Source organism: Nannospalax galili, unplaced genomic scaffold, assembly GCF_000622305.1.
Source record: "Nannospalax galili isolate Female #2095 unplaced genomic scaffold, S.galili_v1.0 scaffold137, whole genome shotgun sequence".
NCBI classification, from domain to species: domain Eukaryota; kingdom Metazoa; phylum Chordata; class Mammalia; order Rodentia; family Spalacidae; genus Nannospalax; species Nannospalax galili.
In genome coordinates, this window is record NW_008340203.1 from 1288109 (window position 1) to 1306195 (window position 18087).

The 18087-nt window shown below is 46.8% G+C and overlaps 1 protein-coding gene across 1 annotated transcript; it reads right to left on the minus strand.

Moving 5' to 3' along the window:
* Positions 1 to 12857: 12857 nt before the first annotated feature.
* On the minus strand, positions 12858 to 15593 carry LOC103735862 (keratin, type I cytoskeletal 16). Its single transcript, XM_008835242.2, has 8 exons — positions 15055 to 15593; positions 14526 to 14608; positions 14230 to 14386; positions 13972 to 14133; positions 13758 to 13883; positions 13246 to 13466; positions 13110 to 13159; positions 12858 to 12952 (listed from the first exon to the last, which is right to left on the minus strand). The coding sequence occupies exons 1-8, from the start codon at positions 15577 to 15579 to the stop codon at positions 12858 to 12860; spliced, it is 1419 nt and encodes a 472-aa protein (XP_008833464.1). The 5' UTR covers positions 15580 to 15593.
* Between the last annotated feature and the right edge of the window lie 2494 nt (positions 15594 to 18087).

Consider the following 18087-nt stretch of genomic DNA (forward strand, 5'->3'; position numbering starts at 1 on the left):
GTGGTGCTGAGAACTGAACCCAGGTCTTCTGCAAAAGCAGCCAGTGCTCTTAACCACTGAGCCATCTCTCCAGGCCCTATCTTAAATTTATTATAAATTGTACTAATGGAAGAGATGGGTAGCAGTCATTTTACAAATAATAAGAAATATTCCAGGGCTAGAGAGATAACTCAGTGGTTAAGAGCACTGACTACTCTTGCAGAAGACCTGGGTTTGATTCCCAGCACCCATATGGTGGCTAACAACCATCTGTAACTCTAGTTCCAGGGGATTCAATGCCCTCTTCTGAACTCCACAGTCATTGCATGACAGGGGTGCACTTACACACATGCAGGCAATACACTCATACATAAAATTTTTAAAAATAAAGAAAATAAAATTTGAAAACATATTTCTTACTGTAAAATCCATATAGTCCATTTTCCTTTTTCCTTTTTTAAGTTACTTTCTTTTCATTTTTATGTGTATGAGTCTTTTGCCTGGGTTATGTAAGTGCACTATGTGTGTGCAATACCCATAGAGGCCATAGAAGGCATTGGATTCCCTACAACTGAACTTACAGATGGTTGTTAGCCTCCTTGTAGGTGCTGGGGACCAAAACTCTTCTACAAGAGCCACCAGTACATTTAACTGCTGAGCCATCTCTCCAGTCCCATATAGTAAAATTTCATAGAATGCTGTCACTGATTTTTTTTTACCAAATTCTTGTGTGTTATAACGTCCCAAACTCTTGCAACCTATTATTGTAATTAACAAATGTGGCTCTGACCTGAATGCTGGTGGAAATGCATTGTTCATCAAGAATCTGAATGATTTCTATGCTTAATCAGGGAAGTTTTGAATACTGAAGAAAATATTGTCTTGAGATTGTTTTGCTCAATGCAATGGCTACAGATGTGACACATTTCCAAGACTCATTTGCAATAAGACAAGTGTGGTGGCTCAAGACTGTAATCCCAGCACCTGGGAGCTGGAGGCAGGAGGATCAGGAGGTCAAGGTCATCCTCAGCTTGTGAGTTCCAGGCTAGCTAGTCTGGGCTACAGAGGTCTTCTCTTAAAAACAATAAAACAAGACAAAAAGAATAACATGCATTACTGACATCTGTTCATTAGGTTCTTAAATCTATAAAATAAAACAAACCCAAATTGGTACTTCTTTTAAAAAAATTCTATTATTTTTATTTTATGTGTATGAGTGTATTGCCTGCTTGTAGGTAAGTGCTCCCGTGTCGTGCAATGCCCGTGAGGACAGAAGAAACTGTCAGATCCCCTGGGACTGGAGTTATGGACAGTTGTTAGCTGCCATGTGGGTGCTGGGATTCGAACCTGGGTCTTCTGCAAGAACAACCAGTGTTCTTAACCACTGAGCCAGCTCTCCAGCCCAGTACTTTTTTTTTTTTTTAATTTCATGTTTTGAATACCCCTACCATGGTTAATTTAGAGCAACCAAGGTAAAGCCAGGAGGAAATGGGCAGTAATGTACATTATACAGTATGTCTGCCACACAGATGAAATAGTCATAAGTAACCTCAAAAGCATAAATATTAGTAAAAGGCATTGGAAGTCATAAGTTTAAAGTATTTAATATCTTTGCTCATAATATATTTTACTTAACTTTAAGTTTATATAATTTAAGTGTTAGTACTGACTGTGTTTAATAATCAGCTTACAAACTTCCTAAAACTCTAACCCTGGCTCTGAAGAGCCAACATAAGCCAGCTCCAGCATGCCAATCAGCCTTGAAGCTTAGGCTATATGTAATAGACAAGGAACAAATGACAGCAAAGCAAAGAAACCAGGCTGTGGGGAGGGTATTGGTGAAGGAAGGAGGAAGAGTTGGTGGCCATGGTGATAAGACAAGACGATCTAGGTGGACAATTGTGGAGGCAACATCCAGAAGTCACCCAGTCTTCACCAGATAGAACAAGAACTTGCCTGCCCCCAGGCAGTCCTGTGGGAGACCAGGCTGGGGTTCCAAGTCTATGCTGCCATATTAGCTCACCCTTTTTCAAGGACTCCAGATATTATTCTATTAGTTGACCTCCCTGTCATCATGCACTCAGGACCCCTTGGCCATCACACCCAACTATCTCTCCTTTAGCTATCCCAGCTTGGATGACATCTTTGTGTCCCAAGAATTTGTTTACACCTTGTTCTGGTTTGTTTCTTCATTGCTGTGACAAAATATTCTGACCACTACCAACTTGGGGAGGAAAGGGTTTATTTAGCTTACATATCCCAGGTCACAGTTCATCCAGAAGCCCAAGGTAGGAACTCAGGGCAGGAACCTGGAGGCAGGAGCTGGAGCACAGGCCATGGAGGAATACTGCTTACTGGCTTGCTCCCCTGGCCCAGCTCAGCCTGCTTTCTTATGCAACACAGGCCCACCTGCCCAGGGGTGGCACCACCCACAGTGGGCTGGGCCCTCCCACATCACTCATCAAGAAGATGCCCCTCAGACATGGCCACAGGCCAGTCCAATAGAGGCAATTCCCCACTGAGGCTCCCTCAACCCAGCTGTGTCAAGTTGACACTAAAGCTATCCAGCACACACCTCATCCAACTTAACCCATAGGATTCAAAGTGCTAGAGATAATGCACTGGACATATAGATGGTACTAAAGGTGGTGGTGATGATGATAGTAGTTATGGTATTGAGGATGGTGCTGGTACTGGTGGTCATGATATTGGTGATAATGTAGTGATTGTAGTAGTGGTGATGGCTATAATGATGTGATGATGATGATAATGGTACTGGGGCAGACAGGTGGTACTGATGGAGACAGTGGTGATGGTGGTGATGGTGGAGAAAGGGTGTATAAAACTGACACTATGCATCAAATCTTTCGGTGAACAGAGCAAATTCAGCTTAAGCAGCTCTCACAGAGGTAAAATCACCCTCTTAGGGTCTCTTTCCGAAAGTTTAATAAGGACAAGAGCTTACCATAACTGAGTTTAAACCTCATCTCTTCTCATCCTCAGAGTTAACCCCAGAAGGCAGAGAGGAGGAGACTGGAATCCAGCCCAGGCAGATTAGCTCATAGGAGATATTTATTCACACCTCCCACTCCCCACCACCAACATTTCAGGTCTTGTGGCCATCTGAGTAGACAGGGCCCACAGTATTATTTAGGCCTTTTGTAAGTTCCACCGCCCAGCCCCCACCACTTTGCCTAGAGGAGGAGTGGGAGAGAAGAAATCAACCCAGGCTAGGCAGCTGAGAAAGAATCAGTCACTGTAAGCAGCAGCCACCCACACACACTGGAGAACTTTGAGGACAAAGGGCACCTTACCTGCATGGTACTGTAAAGCAGTATTTCATTGAGGCCAGGCTGGCTTCTGATTTACCATTGTAGCCTCACCTTGCACCTCAGTCCAGCACTCCACCTGGCCAGAAACAGCCTTAAGTGAGCTTGGACTAAATTCACTGGACTACAGCTAGAATTCACCTTCTCTGAGAGCCTGATCAAATCAAATGAGACCAGGGGTCTGATTGCCTGGGGGCTTTTCTGTGACTTCACCCACTAGTCATGCACCCTAGCGTAAGTTGCTGGGCCTCCTTGAGCCTCAATTTCTTCACCTATTAAATGGGATGAATCAGGTGCATGAGTTGGCAAGGAGGCTTGACAGAGCAGGCAGGGAGAAAGTGCTTGCTCCAGCTCAGACTTGGAAGGAAGAGCAGGAAGACTCAGATGAGGCCATAATGGGTTGGGCTATTTGGGAAACTCCAAAAGGAGAAAGAAGGAGAACATTAAAAGCTTTGTCTACCTGTTATCGCCCTAAATCCTCATGTGAACCCCTTCAGGCAGATGTGAATAGCCATAACATACAGATGAGGAAACAGATTCGGACAGATGTAGCATCCGCCACATTTTGCACAGAGGCCAACCTGGGGTGGCCTCGGTCGCCCCCACAGCCACACCACCTTCTGCAAGGTCTATGATCTCGCTTCGTTTTCCTCTCCTAATTATCATGCTTAATTGTACAGCCATAGATTTGAGCACAGCACAAATCTACTGGACAGTAACATAAAATTGGCAGGTCAGAATATCTGTTCAGGCAATGTGATTTTGTTTTTGTTGGCTTTTGGTTTGGTTGGTTCATTGGGTGAGGTTTTTCTTTTATTTTGCTCTGAGGTGCTGAGGGTTGAACTCAGAGCCTCATGAATGCTATACTAGCACCACCGAGGTGTTTGGTTGGCTTTTTGTTTTGTTTTGTTTCAATTTTTTATTTTGTGTATGAGTGTATTGCCTTCGTGTCTTAAGTGCACCCATGTCCTGCAATGCCCAAGGATGTCAGAAGAGGGCATTGGATTCCTTAGAACAGGAGTTATGAACAGTTGTTAGCTGCCATGTGGGTGCTGGAAACCAAACCTGGGTCCTATGCAAGAGCAGCCAGGGCTCTTAACCACTGAGCCATCTCTCTAACCCCTTCATTGTTTTTCTGAACCAGGGTCTCACTCCATAGCCCAAACTGGCCTTGAACTCAAGATCCTCCTGCTTCAGCCTCCCAAATGCTAGGATTACAGGCATGAACCACCATCCACCATGCCCATCTTTTTTTTTTTTTTTTTAGAGAGAGAGGGTCTCACTATGTAATTCTGGCTAGCCTAGAACTTGCTTTATAGACCAGGCTGGCCTTAAACTCACAGAGTCCTGGGATTAAAGGCATGCACCACCATACCCAGCCTTTGCAGCCCACCCCAACAATAATCTACATTAATAGCCCTATGTGTACCCTTTCATATTTTTTTCATATAATTATACATCAAATACAGTTACATAATGAGGGGTCAGTTAACATTTATTTCACACAAGTAAAGTCAACTTACTACACATGCTTTTCACAGAGTGCATCTCTCTCCCCAGTACCTGGAGGAATCTTTCCTTACCATCTGACACAGGTCCAGGATATCAACCATATTGGCTATTTGATACTCTATGTATGGGTGAGTCAGCAGTGTGTGTGTGTGTGTGTGTGTGTGTGTGTGTGTGTGTGTGTGTGTATGTGTGTGTGTGTGTCCATGTGGTTATGGGTGCATATGCATACACATGCATGCGCACGTGGAGGCTACAGGTTGATGCTGGGTGTCTCCTCAGTTACTCTCCATCTCATTTTTTGAGGCAGGGTCTCTCCCTGAACCTGGAGCTGGTTGATTCAGCTAGACTGGCTGACCAATGAGTTCTAAAAATCTGACTACATACACCTCCCCAGCGCTGGAATTACAAATGCGCAATACCATGTCCAGCTTTTACATGGGTGCTGGGGATTCAAACTCAGGTCTTCATGCTTGTACAGCAAGCACTTTACCAAGGGAGCCATCTCTCCAAATCCTAGGTCATTATTCATACAGCCTACCTGTTACCTGATAGGTATGAATGTTGGAGAGAGAGAGCAGCGGGTGGGCGGCACGAGCGGATGGATGAGGCACAGATGGAATTCTCAGCGAGATACAGATTTATTTCTCATGGGGCACCTTTCCCTTGGGGAAGGGAAAGATGTCAGGGAAGGGAAGGGAAGGGAAGGGAAGGGAAGGGAAGGGAAGGGAAGCAGGCAAAACACTCATACACATAAAAACTAAATCAATAAAATATGTTTAAAATACTGGGAATCAAGCAATAAGTATTTTATACTCTATTTTTATGGCGTCACACTATCCATATGGTAGAGAAAAGTTAGAGAGGAAAAGAGTATCTAATGTCATGTGTAATCAATCTTGTAACTGAAGGAGGAAGACCCCTTTGTGGCCAGACAATACATTAATGGTGGAATCAGAAAGTCTCCCCAGCCACTGCGTCTTTGCCTTCTACCACTTGATCTGCACATAACACCCATCAAGGGCCTCAGGCTGGTGGGGATGGGGACACAGAGCGACATCTGTCCTTGGCAGCAATGCAGAAAGCACATCAGAGGAAGGACTGGGTCAAGAGCTTCTGCTAGCTGCTCCATCCCTCCAGGGCTCCAGAAGGTAATTTGTTTTGTCTTCTACAGCCTCAGTATCTCCCCATGGACGCTGCCTTGTGCCAACGTGGTGAGCTTCCCCACTCCACCCCAGAAACTCCTCTGAGAAGGTTCCATGGAAGATGAGAATAACAGAGACCTCTAAGAGACTGCATAACCTAGGGACCTCACGCCACTCATCTTCAGAGAGCCCTCATGTGCTGGGCACTGTCTACGATGGCTGTTAACGAACACAACAGCAAGATTTGTTTGTGTTTATCTTCAGAGAGCCCCAGAAGGTCTTAAACTACCATAGCAGTGGGAGGCCCAGCTGAAGAAATTGCTTGTCTCAGATACCAAGAGAAACACTGAGCTTTTTATAGCACTTGGAAACAAAGGGCCCAAAGAAAGCAAAGCCTTACGAGCTTACCACTAATTGATTTCCATCAGCAGATATGCATTACGGACTATCATTAACTTGTATACACTAGTCATTGTTTTAGCACTTTGTGCAATTATCTAAAACAGTATTTCACACACTCTATTTCACTAACTCAAGCATAAGGAATCTGAACTTGTGTTCAAAATAGAGAAATTACAAGGCACATGGTGAATACTCAATCTCTTCACCTTGGCTCAGGATCTCAAGAGGCAGCAATGTCTTTCTGATTGGGGTCTTGGATCAGCAACTGTTTCCAGATGGAAATGCCGGTTCTCTTATCTGAACAGGGTTTCTAGAATCAAGGTTCTATTTCTGCCTTTGATATTGGGGGGCATTGTTTGCTTGCTTGCTTACTTGTTTGTTGAGACAGGGTCTCATGTATCCCAGGTTGGCCTCAAATTATGTAGCCAAAGATGATCTTGGACTTCTGACCCTCCTGCCTCTGCTTTCTGAATGCTGATCATGGATGTGTACCACTTTGCCAGTTTATGCATGCTAAGTAAGCACTCTACCTACTGAACGACATACATCCCAGCCCAACATTGTCCTTCCTTGAAAGGTAACTATTTTTTGTCTACAAAATGCAGCTATGCACAGGAGAAATGCAGGTCCTGTTTTTAGGGAGTCTTGCTATCACACCCCAAGAATTTTTTTCCTTGATTGCTTTTTAAAATATTTTATTTTATGCGTATGAGTGTATTGCCTGCATGTATGTAAGTGAACTTGTGTCGTTCAATGGTGGAGGCCAGAAGAGGGAGTCGGATCCCCTAGAACTAGAGTTAGGGATAGTTGTGAGCTGCCATGTGGGTACTGGGCATCAAACCCAGCTCTTCTGCAAGAGCAGCCAGTGCTCTTAACCACTGAATCATCTCCCCAACCCCTTCCTTGATTATTTTATACTTAACTATGGTTTAAATATGCTCTATGTCACCTCTCTCCCCCCAGAAACTCATGCAGAGTTCAGTAACCAAAGCTATATAATGGTATTAAGTAGGTCAAAATGTAACTCAACCACAATGTTTTGAGATAGCATCTTTGTGAAAAGCGATTAAGTTTAAATAAGCTCAAACTGAATCTTGGTAGCTAATTAAGAAAAAGGACAGAGGCAAGATAAACAGACATGTAAACACACACTCTCTGGTGTCCTGACAAGTGAGTCCCTGTGCCACATTGGGACTCTGCCTATAAGAAGGCCATAACCAAAGGCTGAACCAATGGGAGTTTGACTGTCTGAAATCATGAGCCAAAATAAGCCCCTTTATGAAGTTACTCAGCCTCATGCAGGTCGTTAAAACAATGCAAAACTGGTTAATACAGACCTCGGTTTCCTTACCTACCAAGGGCCAGCCTTTCTCATGGGGCTTCCCAAAGGTCCATTGATCAAAGATGAGCTGTGTGACAAGGCACAGGACACTTTACAGCAGCTCCCACACCCAGGTAAAATGTGATCTACACCCTATGTTCTGACATCCCGCTACAGAACAACTCGTAAACATGTGCACTAGCCTAGGAGCTGTTCAATAACCCAGGCTGTATCTTTGTGTAAGGGTCCCTCTGTAACATCAGCTCTAAGAGACAGATGAGTCAATTTACAAAAGAAGCACTCAGAAGACAGTACTCAAAGTTGGTGGGCGTGTTTTGAAATAGGCACTCCCATTCTGTGCTGGTAAATATATAAATTGGTACAACTCCTCTTGGAATCAGTTTGCCAATACAAATGAAGAACCTTGAAATTTTTATTTCTTCTCATTTAGTAATTACATTTCTGAGAACTAGCCTTGGGAAATAATCCAAAATACTTATGAAAGCTATCACTTTAGAAAGATGTTCACTGCTGCACTATTTTCTATGGCAACAAACAGTAGAAAGAACACAAAAGGGGGCTGGAGGGATGGCTCAGTGGCTAAAAGTATGGACTGCTCTTGCAGGGGACCTGGGTTTAATTCCCAGCACCCACATGGTGGCCAACAACCGTCTGTAACTTCAGTTCCAGGGGAGTCTAACACCTTCTTCTAACCTCTGCAAGCATTGCAGGGCACGGATGCACTTACACACATGTAGGAAATATACTCATACACATAAAATAAAAATAATAGATAAAAGATTTAAAATATAAAAAGAACATGAAAAGTGTATAATGCTTTTAATAATACAGGAAAGTATTTCTTTTATAATACTAAGGAAATCCAAGCCTGGGAATGTAACACTGTTGCAGAGTACTTGATTAGCATGTGTGAAGTTCTCGGATTCAATCCCCAGCACCACATACAAAAAATTTTGAATTCAGTGTCATTGTAGCTTAATCACAATATGCATAAGTATTTTCGTATATGTATGAAAATAAGAAAATTGTTGCCGGTATTTACTTTGGGGTATTGGGATTGGGGTTCGGTATGAATCATACATTCACCCTATAATCTAGAAGACAGGATTGGTGACCATAAAAAGGGAGACATGTTTGCTGAACAATTAACAATGGTTATTCATTATAAAATAATGAATCAAGCTCAGCAAGCTTGAAGGATGAATATGGTTTTACCATGGGCAGATTAAAATGACAAGCTAAATATGTGGTTTGGTTTCACGTTCTAAGCGCCATTAGAAGTACAGTAATTGAAAATAAATCCATATGGACAAAGAACAAGAGGTGGCTGACAGCAGCTAAATGTCAGAATCAGAAAGATAGAAAGAAAAGTCAGTGCTTGCCCAGGCAGAGAGCAGGAACCAAGCCCATCACACGTCAAAACCCTGGGAAGTCACTGGTAAAAGACACAGGACACTTCTGAGAGTGCAGAGCAGGGGAGCTGGTAGCTGGGTGTAGTGGTACACGCATGCAATCCTACATCCAGGAAGCTGAGGCAGGAGGATCACAAGTTCAGAGCTAGCCTGGGATACATGGCAAGCCCTTGTCTCAAAGAAACAGGCAGATGGGTTAGAAGTTTTTCTCAAAAGTCAGGAGATCTCTGTAGTTCCTCCCTCCTGTGTGTCTGGTATCTGTCAATCATACTTCTTTTAGACCAGAAGAAACTGGAAGTTTACTCTAGAGGAAGTAACACCCCCCAACCACCCCCACCACTACCCCACCCCACCCCATCCGCCACCCAAGTGACTCTGAACTGAAGACATCAATCAGGGCCAAGAACAGGGGTAACACACTGAATGATCAGTCAGAAAATTCAAAGTTAACCGAGACTGAGGCCTTCCCAGCTTACCTGCTCCCACACATCTTCCAGAAAGCTGGTAGCTTTCACAATTCAGGCAGGAAATCAGAGGCATCATTTCTGAGGGAGCCATCCTTTCTAAGAAAGACCCTTCTCAAGAAAAAATGACCTCCCGATATGATATCTGGGGCACTCCATTGAAAGAGCTAATTATTCAGATCCATGGAATGTTTAAAAAATACAGCATATTCCCAAATATAAAAGATTTTGATGGAAAAGTTAGGGAAATTTCTAGAAAAGTAGAAAAAAAAAAGACAAGTTAAATGGAAAATAAGATGGAATTGAATATACATTGAAAGGAAGGGTTCCTAGGCCTGGCATGGTGGTACACACCTTTAATTCCAACACTTGGGGAAGCAGAGACAAGCAGATCTCTGCAAGATCGAGGCTAACCTGGTCTATATAGCAAGTTTCAGGCCAGCTGGGGCTACAGGGAAACCTTCTCTCAAAAAAAAAAGTTTCTTAAAGGGAGAAAATAGATAAAGGAAGCTATACTATAAGAGAGTTTGGGGCTGGAGAGATGGCTCAGTGGTTAAGAGCACTAACTGCTCTTGCAGAGGACCCAGGTTCAATTCCCAGCACCCACATGGTAGCTAACAACTATCTGTAACTCCAACTCTGGGAGATCTGACACCTTCTTTTGACCTTGTGGGCATTGTATGACAAGGGTACACTGGCATACATACAGACAATACACTCATACACATAAAATAAAAATAATTAAAAAAATAAATATTTTTTAAAAGACAATTTTTCAGAACTTTAAAACTTAAGTTCCCAGGGCTGGAGAGATGGTTCAGCAGTCAAGAGCACTGGCTGCTCTTGCAGAGGACCCAGGTTCAATTCCTAGCACCCACATGGTGGCTAACAACCGTCCTGTAACTCCAGTTTCAGGAGATCCAACAGCCTCTTTTGACCTCCAAGGGCATTGCACAACACGGGTGTACTTACACACATACAGGCAATACACTCATACACATAAAAAATTAAAAATAATAATAAAATATTTTTAAGAAAACTTGAGTTCCCGTGCTAGAAGTTTCTGCTAATGCCATGTCGGATGGGGGAAGACATGGCTGCCTCAAGGAACCACTTTGATGCTAGTCCAGGCTGCTAGAAAACGAAAAGAACTCCAGAGCTTCCAGTGAAAGGAGCGGGAGCAGACAGTACAAACGATCTACAACCAAAGCGGCATGAGACTTCTCCATGGCAACACCAGGAGCTGTGGTGGCCAGCACCCTCAGAAGCTGAAGAAAAACAATGTCCAACCTAGAATCCCGTGCCCAGCCAAACTATCCCTGAGAGCAAAAGCAAACTGAAGATCCTTCCAGACATGAGAAGTAAAAGAAAAAGAAAGTTAACCCCCTGGGAATCAGCTGGAAGGTGGGCCTTCCTAAAATGGAGAGAGACAGGGGAAACAGAGAGATCCAGAAAGCAATGGATGGATATGAAGACAGATGAAGGGATATTCCACCTGGGCAACAAGCCCAGAGAGGATCCAGAACAGTCTGGAGCAGAACAGAAGACCTCAGGCAAGACATCTTCAAGATGAAACTGACGGAAGTCCCAGGATGTTAACACACGAAGAGGATGCATACTTCCAACACTGAATTAGGGAATAAATGAATGACAGGTACACAGAAAACTTAAGAGATTGAAAAAGAAATAGTGTTTATTCCAAGGAAATTTAATATACTATAAAATATGGTTTGACTGTGAATACTAGTCATAATAATGTAAACACTTAATTAACCAAAACTGGGAATATATTCAGAAAGTGAGAAGATGGAAAAGAAAGGACTTGTGGGGACGATCAATGCTGTATAAGAGCATTTAGGTCTCAATAAGAGAACTAAATCCTCATCCTTCAGCCAGAACAGGAAGCCAAATGATTAAAAACTGAAGCTAAATAAAAAGAGACAGAAGGAGAAGGTAGAAGATTGGTATTTAGAAGTAAGGACGCAAATGCCAAAAGAAACAACTTAAGTCCAAAGTGGGAGGTAGAAAAGGCAGAGTCAGATCCAGCTCGGGAATGGCTCTTCACACACACAGGCACACACACGCATGAACACACGTTATGATACTATACGCACGTATTTTTTTTTTTCTTTTAAATTCTGGAAAGCATCCAGAAAAAAGGAACGGCGCCTGAGAGGTGTGGACCATGCAATTAGGAAGCGTTGACTCATGGGAGCTGTATGGGGAAGGGCTGAGTGCTGGAAGGAAAGAAACCATCAGGGGTTCTTAAACAGGGAAGTCCTGGCCTCCTTGTTCCTGACCTGGCCCTTATTCTTGTAAGAAGGGTCATCTAGTAGGAACTGGGAATAGGAGAGACGGATGGAAAGAGATACCTGAGCCTAGTTCCTGAGAGAGAGGGGGGAGAGACTCCAGATATGTTGGTGGCAGTGGACATGGGTAGAGATGGGGAGGAGGGCATGGGTAGAGATGGGGAGGAGGGCATGGGTAGAGATGGGGAGGAGGGCATGGGTAGAGATGGGGAGGAGGGCATGGGTAGCAGGCATTTCCCAGGAGACTCATCAGCATTCAGAGGAAGTATTCAGCATTCAGCGAATAGGGTGAGGAGGAAGGGCAGGGAGGGGAGGAGAGATTTCAGCTCTGACTATGGCTCCAATCTCAAGGCTCTGCCTTTCCTTCAGCAGCAAAATCACCGTGTGTGTGTGTGTGTGTGTGTGTGTGTGTAGGCAATTCAGGAGTTCAGAGCTCAAACTTAGGAGTCTTTGGGGAAAAATATATGAACAGGTAGAGTGGTCTTAACAGAAAGACATGACTGTAGCCAGACAGAAAACCTAGAGTAGAACTTCAAAGCTACTTCTTGTGTTAAGCAAGTCCAAGAACCTCCTTGAATCCCAGGGGTTTCCAACCCCTAAATGGGCCTAATTACACCCGCCTCATAGGGTTCCTAGGGGAAGACAATTAAAGAACCCTATGAACATCTTCACTCCTTGTGTCCTCCCAACTACCACCTGATGGCATGGAAAACTTCTGGAAGACTGCAAGCTCTTTTGAATGCACTTTATTCTGTACTTCTTTAAGTTTGGAGACCACAGGAACGTCCCTGGGAGACCCTTCAACTCCTCTCCCATCAAATCAAACATGGAGATCACACACAAGTTTGCATCAACCAGAAAGTCAGCTTTATTAGCCCACCACCAGCGGAGGGGAAGGGAGACAGCTGGGGGCTGCACTAGAACAGGATTTGAAGGCTTGGGCCAGGAAGCTCTGGAAAAGGCAGATTAGTTCCTGGAGCTCTGGCTCTGGCTCTGGCTGAAGCTGGACGAGCCCTGCTCCTTGAGGATGGACCGGGGCTGGCGGGAGGACGATGAGAAGACTGCAGGAGAAGAAAAAAAGGGTTGAGATGGGCTCTGGGAGCTAAGCAAGCTGCCAGGTTGGGGAAGGGAAGCCCAGAACTCTGCAGCGGGGAGCTTGGCCCACAGCCCACAGAGTCAGGCTATGGGACATGGTCTCAGGAACGCCAGAAGCCTTACCTTCATGGGAAGAATAGGACTGGCCAGATGAGTGCTGAGAGGAAGAGATGCTGGGCAGAGGAGAGAAGGGAGCATTAGATGTGTTGGGAGCAGCAGGGGCAGAGGGGCTGTGAGGAGGGACTAAGGGTCAACTCACTGGGCATCCTCGCCATCCAGCAGACGGCGGTAGGTGGCAATCTCCTGCTCCAGTCGTGTCTTCACATCCAACAGGATGTTGTACTCCTGGCTCTGCTGTTCCATCTCACAACGCAATTGAGCCAGCTGCTCTTCCACATTGCTGATCAGCCCCTGTATCTGGGACAGCTGCATGCAGTATCTGCCTTTGGTCTCTTCTAGGCTGTTCTCCAAGGATGCTTTCTGTGAGTGTGAGAGAGAGAAAAAAACAGTGGTATGTTACTTCTGTCTCTAGGCGCACTTCCTGATAGGTGCCTGAATCTTGACCCAGGTGGGGTAGTGATTGGACTAGACAATATGGAGAAAAGTTTTCCTGACTTTTCTCTTTCCTATCCTCTTATCTCTGCAATGGGCACCATGATTCTTCCAGTCCCATTCTCCAGAAAAGTGGAACTGGATTGTGGCCTTGTTGGGGGATGGTGGCCACTGCAGGTGACTTGGGGATGCTAGTGGGGACAGACAGATCCTTCATACCATGCTGAGCTGGGACTGCAGTTCAATCTCCAAGCCCTGGAACACTCTGCGGAGTTCAGACACCTCACTGCGGCCACTCTGTATCAGTTCACTGTTAGAGGCTACTTCCTTGTTCAGCTCCTCAGTCTGAGACAGGAGAAAGGAGAAGGTGTAAGGTTCTTGAGCGCCTCCTTGACCAAGAATTCCACAGGCGTGTGGAGGAGGTAAACCTCACCTTGCTCAGGAACCAGGCCTCCGCGTCTCTGCGGTTCTTTTCCGCCATCTGTTCATACTGGTCACGCATCTCATTCAGGATGCGGCTCAGGTCCACTCCAGGGGCTGCGTCCATCTCCACATTGACATCCCCACCAGTCTGACCCCGCAGGGCAAGCATCTCCTAGAAAAGAACAGAAATGGGCGGTCAGATCGGTGGACCCCTCTCCTGGAAGCCCTGCTAAACCAGCCCTCCATCCAAAGCCAGCCACAGCCTCACCTCCTCATGGTTCTTCTTCAGGTAAGCCAGCTCTTCCTTGAGACTTTCGATCTGCATCTCCAGGTCAGTCCTGGCCAAGGTCAGCTCGTCGAGCACTCTGCGCAGACCATTGATGTCGGCCTCCACAGTCTGGCGCAGGGCCAGCTCATGCTCATACCTGGCAGGACAGAGGTCAGACCTTCAGGCACCATCCTTGAGGTCTCTAAGGATGAAGATGTGATGGCCCTCCTAGATGGATAGTTCTATTCTTTCATCCCCTCCCCTGAGCCTTCAACCCCAACATGCTGGCTGCTCACTTGGTCCTGAAGTCATCAGCTGCCAGCCTGGCATTATCGATCTGCAGAATAGGCTGTGCATTCTCCAGAGTGGCCGCAATGATCTAGAGTGGGGATGAAAAGGTAGGAGGCCTGATCAGCCGAGGTCCCGGCGGGGGGGGGGAGCCTCCCCAAACCTGGTGGTCATCTGGATTGCAGGTTAGGTCCTCTACTTCCCCAGACAAGCTAATGAATTCTACAGCCAGCTCAGGGTATGTAGGGGTGCACCCACGTCTTCCACCACCCTTAGCCTTATCCTTTAGCCTAGATCTAAAGATCTGAACATGCCATACAAAGTACCCTTGCAAGGAATAAAAGCCAGGGTCCCAGTTGCAGCTGAGGCAAGGATTCTAAAAAGGGACCCTCAGCTACCACTTCTCTGGGCAACTTTGACCATTACGCCCAAAGATCATCCTTCAGTCTTCTTGCTTGTAAAATGGACACTCTAGAAATGGTTTCCTGGCCACTGTAGCCCTGACTGCTCAACATTCCATCCACCAGAGTCACCCACCTTGCTCTTCAGTTCCTCAATGGTCCTGAAGTAGGGGCTGTAGTCCTTGATCTCAGTGGGCCGCTGCCTCTGGTACCAGTCACGAATCTTGACCTCCAGGTCAGTGTTGGCCTCCTCCAGGGCACGCACCTTGTCCAGGTAGGTGGCCAACCGGTCATTGAGGTTCTGCATGGTCACTTTTTCACTACCCACCAGGAGCCCATCACCACCAAAGCCACCACCAAAGCCACTGCCGAAGCCAGCACCACCAAATCCTCCTCCAAAACCAGCACCTCCAAAACCACTACCGAGACCCACACCAAAGCTGCTGCTGCTGCTGCTGAAGCCACCGCCATAGCCACCCCCGATTCCACAGGCTCCCCCAGAGGAGAAGCGGGAGGAGGTGACCGACAGGCCTCCGTAGGCACTGGGGGCCCGGCAGGATCCTCCCGTCAGGACAGAGGAGATGCGGCTGGAGCCACCACCGATGCCACAGGAGCCCTTCATGGAGCTAGAGGAGGTGAACTGGCGGCTGCAGGTGGTCATGTTGCCGAGGGAGGTGAGCGAGTCAGCGAGTCAGCAGAGAGAAGACAGAGCTGCTCAGAGAGGCTAGAGAGGATGCTGTGGATGCCTCAGACACCAGGATCCTTTATATGCACCTGGGGAAGGCGGGGCCCTCCAACTGCTGACTCTGGGTTCCCCTCCGAATTTCGTCACTCTGTCCTGTCCAACTCCCTACTCTGGATTATTCAGCTCAGGGTGGACACACTCCTCTATGTGCCGGCTCAGAGTTCCCACCCAGCTCTGGGGGTGTGGGGCTGAGAGAAAAACACAAACTGGAGTCAGAAGTGACTCAGGCTAAGTAGCCAGGAATCAGCTCTGGTTCCTGGAGCCTGAGGGGACAGCAACAGTGAGGCCTTGGAACAGGCACCTTTGTGACAGCTGCGTCCCCAGGCAGTGAGTCAGCTAGTCAGACCTCCCTGTCCCACAGTGTGAAACATCCCTCAGTGATGCCCCTCAGCAGTATCATCCCAGGCTGTCTCAGGATGCCATGCTGTGAACAAGAACTGGGCTGGTGGCTGCACTCAGCTCTGCTCACTGTGGAACCTGAGGCCCTTCACCTCCCCTCTCTGTGCCTGCTTCCCCCAACAGAGGCAAGTCTAGGCTAGGTAACTGCAGTTCTTTCTAGTTCTAAAAATCAAAGGATTCTCTTTCCCTCAGGTTCTAATTTGGATTCGGAGGCTGCCTTTGAGACACCAGGAGGTCCAGGAGTGGCATGCACCATGGCAACCACACCCTAAGCAGCCACACACCTGCCCTGCCTCTCACATGCTGCCCCTGGGGCTCAGTTCTTTCAAGACACATCCCAGTCACAAAGAAGTATGCCTTATGGACCCCATCCCGATGGCCTGCCTCCTCAGCCTCCCTTTGCAGCCTAACTGTCCCTTACACCCATCTTCACACACAGGTCCACCACATGAGGCCCTACACCTACACAGCACCTGCTTTCAGCACACAGTTCCTCCATGCTACCTCCTGCCCTCGCCTGCTGGGGGGCACCCCCTGTGGTCTATAGTCAGAAGGAATCCCAATCCTGCTCCTAGTTTGTATGTGACCCCTTGGCTCCTCCATGGGCCTCAGAGTCCCCATGTGGAAACCATTTTGCCCATGGCCATAGTTCCAGGCTTGGGTTGATGACTTTGTTCATTCAGTGGGGTACTCAGAGGGCTCTCTGGACCCTTGCCCTGCTCAGGAATCACACAGAGTACCTACACAGTTCCAAGAAGCAGGTCTGTGGTGAGTATTCCCACCAGGATTCTCCACAGGAGGGAGTGGAGACACAGGAGGCCAAGTGGGTCCCCAAGACCCTGCTTGTGGATTCTCCAAACCATCCTGACCCTCTCTCTCTGCATCTCCCAAATTCACATCTTTTTCTCAATCCTTGACAACCTTGTAAGTGAGGAGGACTGAGGAAGAACCAGAGAGAGGTAGAGATTCACTCAAAGTCACTTGGCCTACAGCCACGAAGCCAGAACTCAACACGCTCCCATGATGCCTTGCAGGCAGGAGCCAGGTAAGTCCAGTTCTTACCCACATCCCCATAGTGCCTGGCAAGAGCAGTGCCCACAGTAGTCACAGCCTTGGTCTGAGGGGAAGGATAGGGTGTAAGCCCAAAGACAGCCTTTTGGATACCATGGGCAATACCCACGGTGCTAGACTGTCGCTGTCACACCTCTTTTGAAGTGACAGGAGCCCAAAGAGTCTTGCCTGAACCTGAAGTCTGTGCTGGAGCAGGAAAATCTGTGTGTTGCCACCACGTCTCATTCAGGCCAATTGGCCACTCAGCCCAGAGGTGACCGTGTTCTGGGGAGGCCTCTAGTTTTCCTCTAGTCTTCACCCCAGCAGCAATCTTGGGTCTTGGGCTCCAGAAAGAAAAGAATTCAGTTGGGGCACAGTAGATCAAGCAGTCAAGAGTGTAATTCAATCGAGGTAAGAAGTAAGAATGTACACTTTAGAAAAGAGCAGACTGAGCTGATCGGCAACATCCTCCGCCCCGGCAGGTACAGGGCTGACACTCCTCCCTGATGTCACCCCCTCGTGCTGTCCCTAGGGTGGGCTCTGCTAGGAAAAGGGCATGCTTTCTTCATGCTTTTTCCCAGAATTTAGCCTGCTGTACATCGATGTGTGAGATGTAAGACTGTATCGAGACAGGCCTGATGGCAGTACACCTTTAATCCCAGCACTCAGGAGGCAGAGGGAGACAGATCTCTGTGAGATCAAGGCCAGCCTGGTGGTCTACACAGCAAGTTCAAGGCTAGCTGGGTCCATCCTGTCTCAAAAAAAAAAAAAAAAAGAATATGTGTAAGGGTTCAAGTACCCCTAAAGCTGAAAAGTTTATTAGGGGAAAGGGCAACAAGATTATCTTTGGGGGTCTGTTGGTCAGTTCCTCCCGGAGCTAGCCTCTTGCCTAATAAGAACAGAGCTGATACATGTGTTTGGGGGTCCAGACCTGGGAGAAGGAACCCAGTACCAACACCTGACCCCAAATATGGG

What these genes read in the sequence shown, in the direction of transcription:
- LOC103735862 (XM_008835242.2), bottom strand. Translation starts at nt 15,579, where the DNA reads ATGACCACCTGCAGCCGCCAGTTCACCTCCTCTAGCTCCATGAAGGGC. An exon ending in TGCAGTCCCAGCTCAGCATG is followed by an intron (nt 13,467 to 13,757) that starts GTATGAAGGATC and finishes TCACACTCACAG; the next exon opens with AAAGCATCCTTGGAGAACAG. An exon ending in GTCCTATTCTTCCCATGAAG is followed by an intron (nt 12,953 to 13,109) that starts GTAAGGCTTCTG and finishes CTTCTCCTGCAG; the next exon opens with TCTTCTCATCGTCCTCCCGC.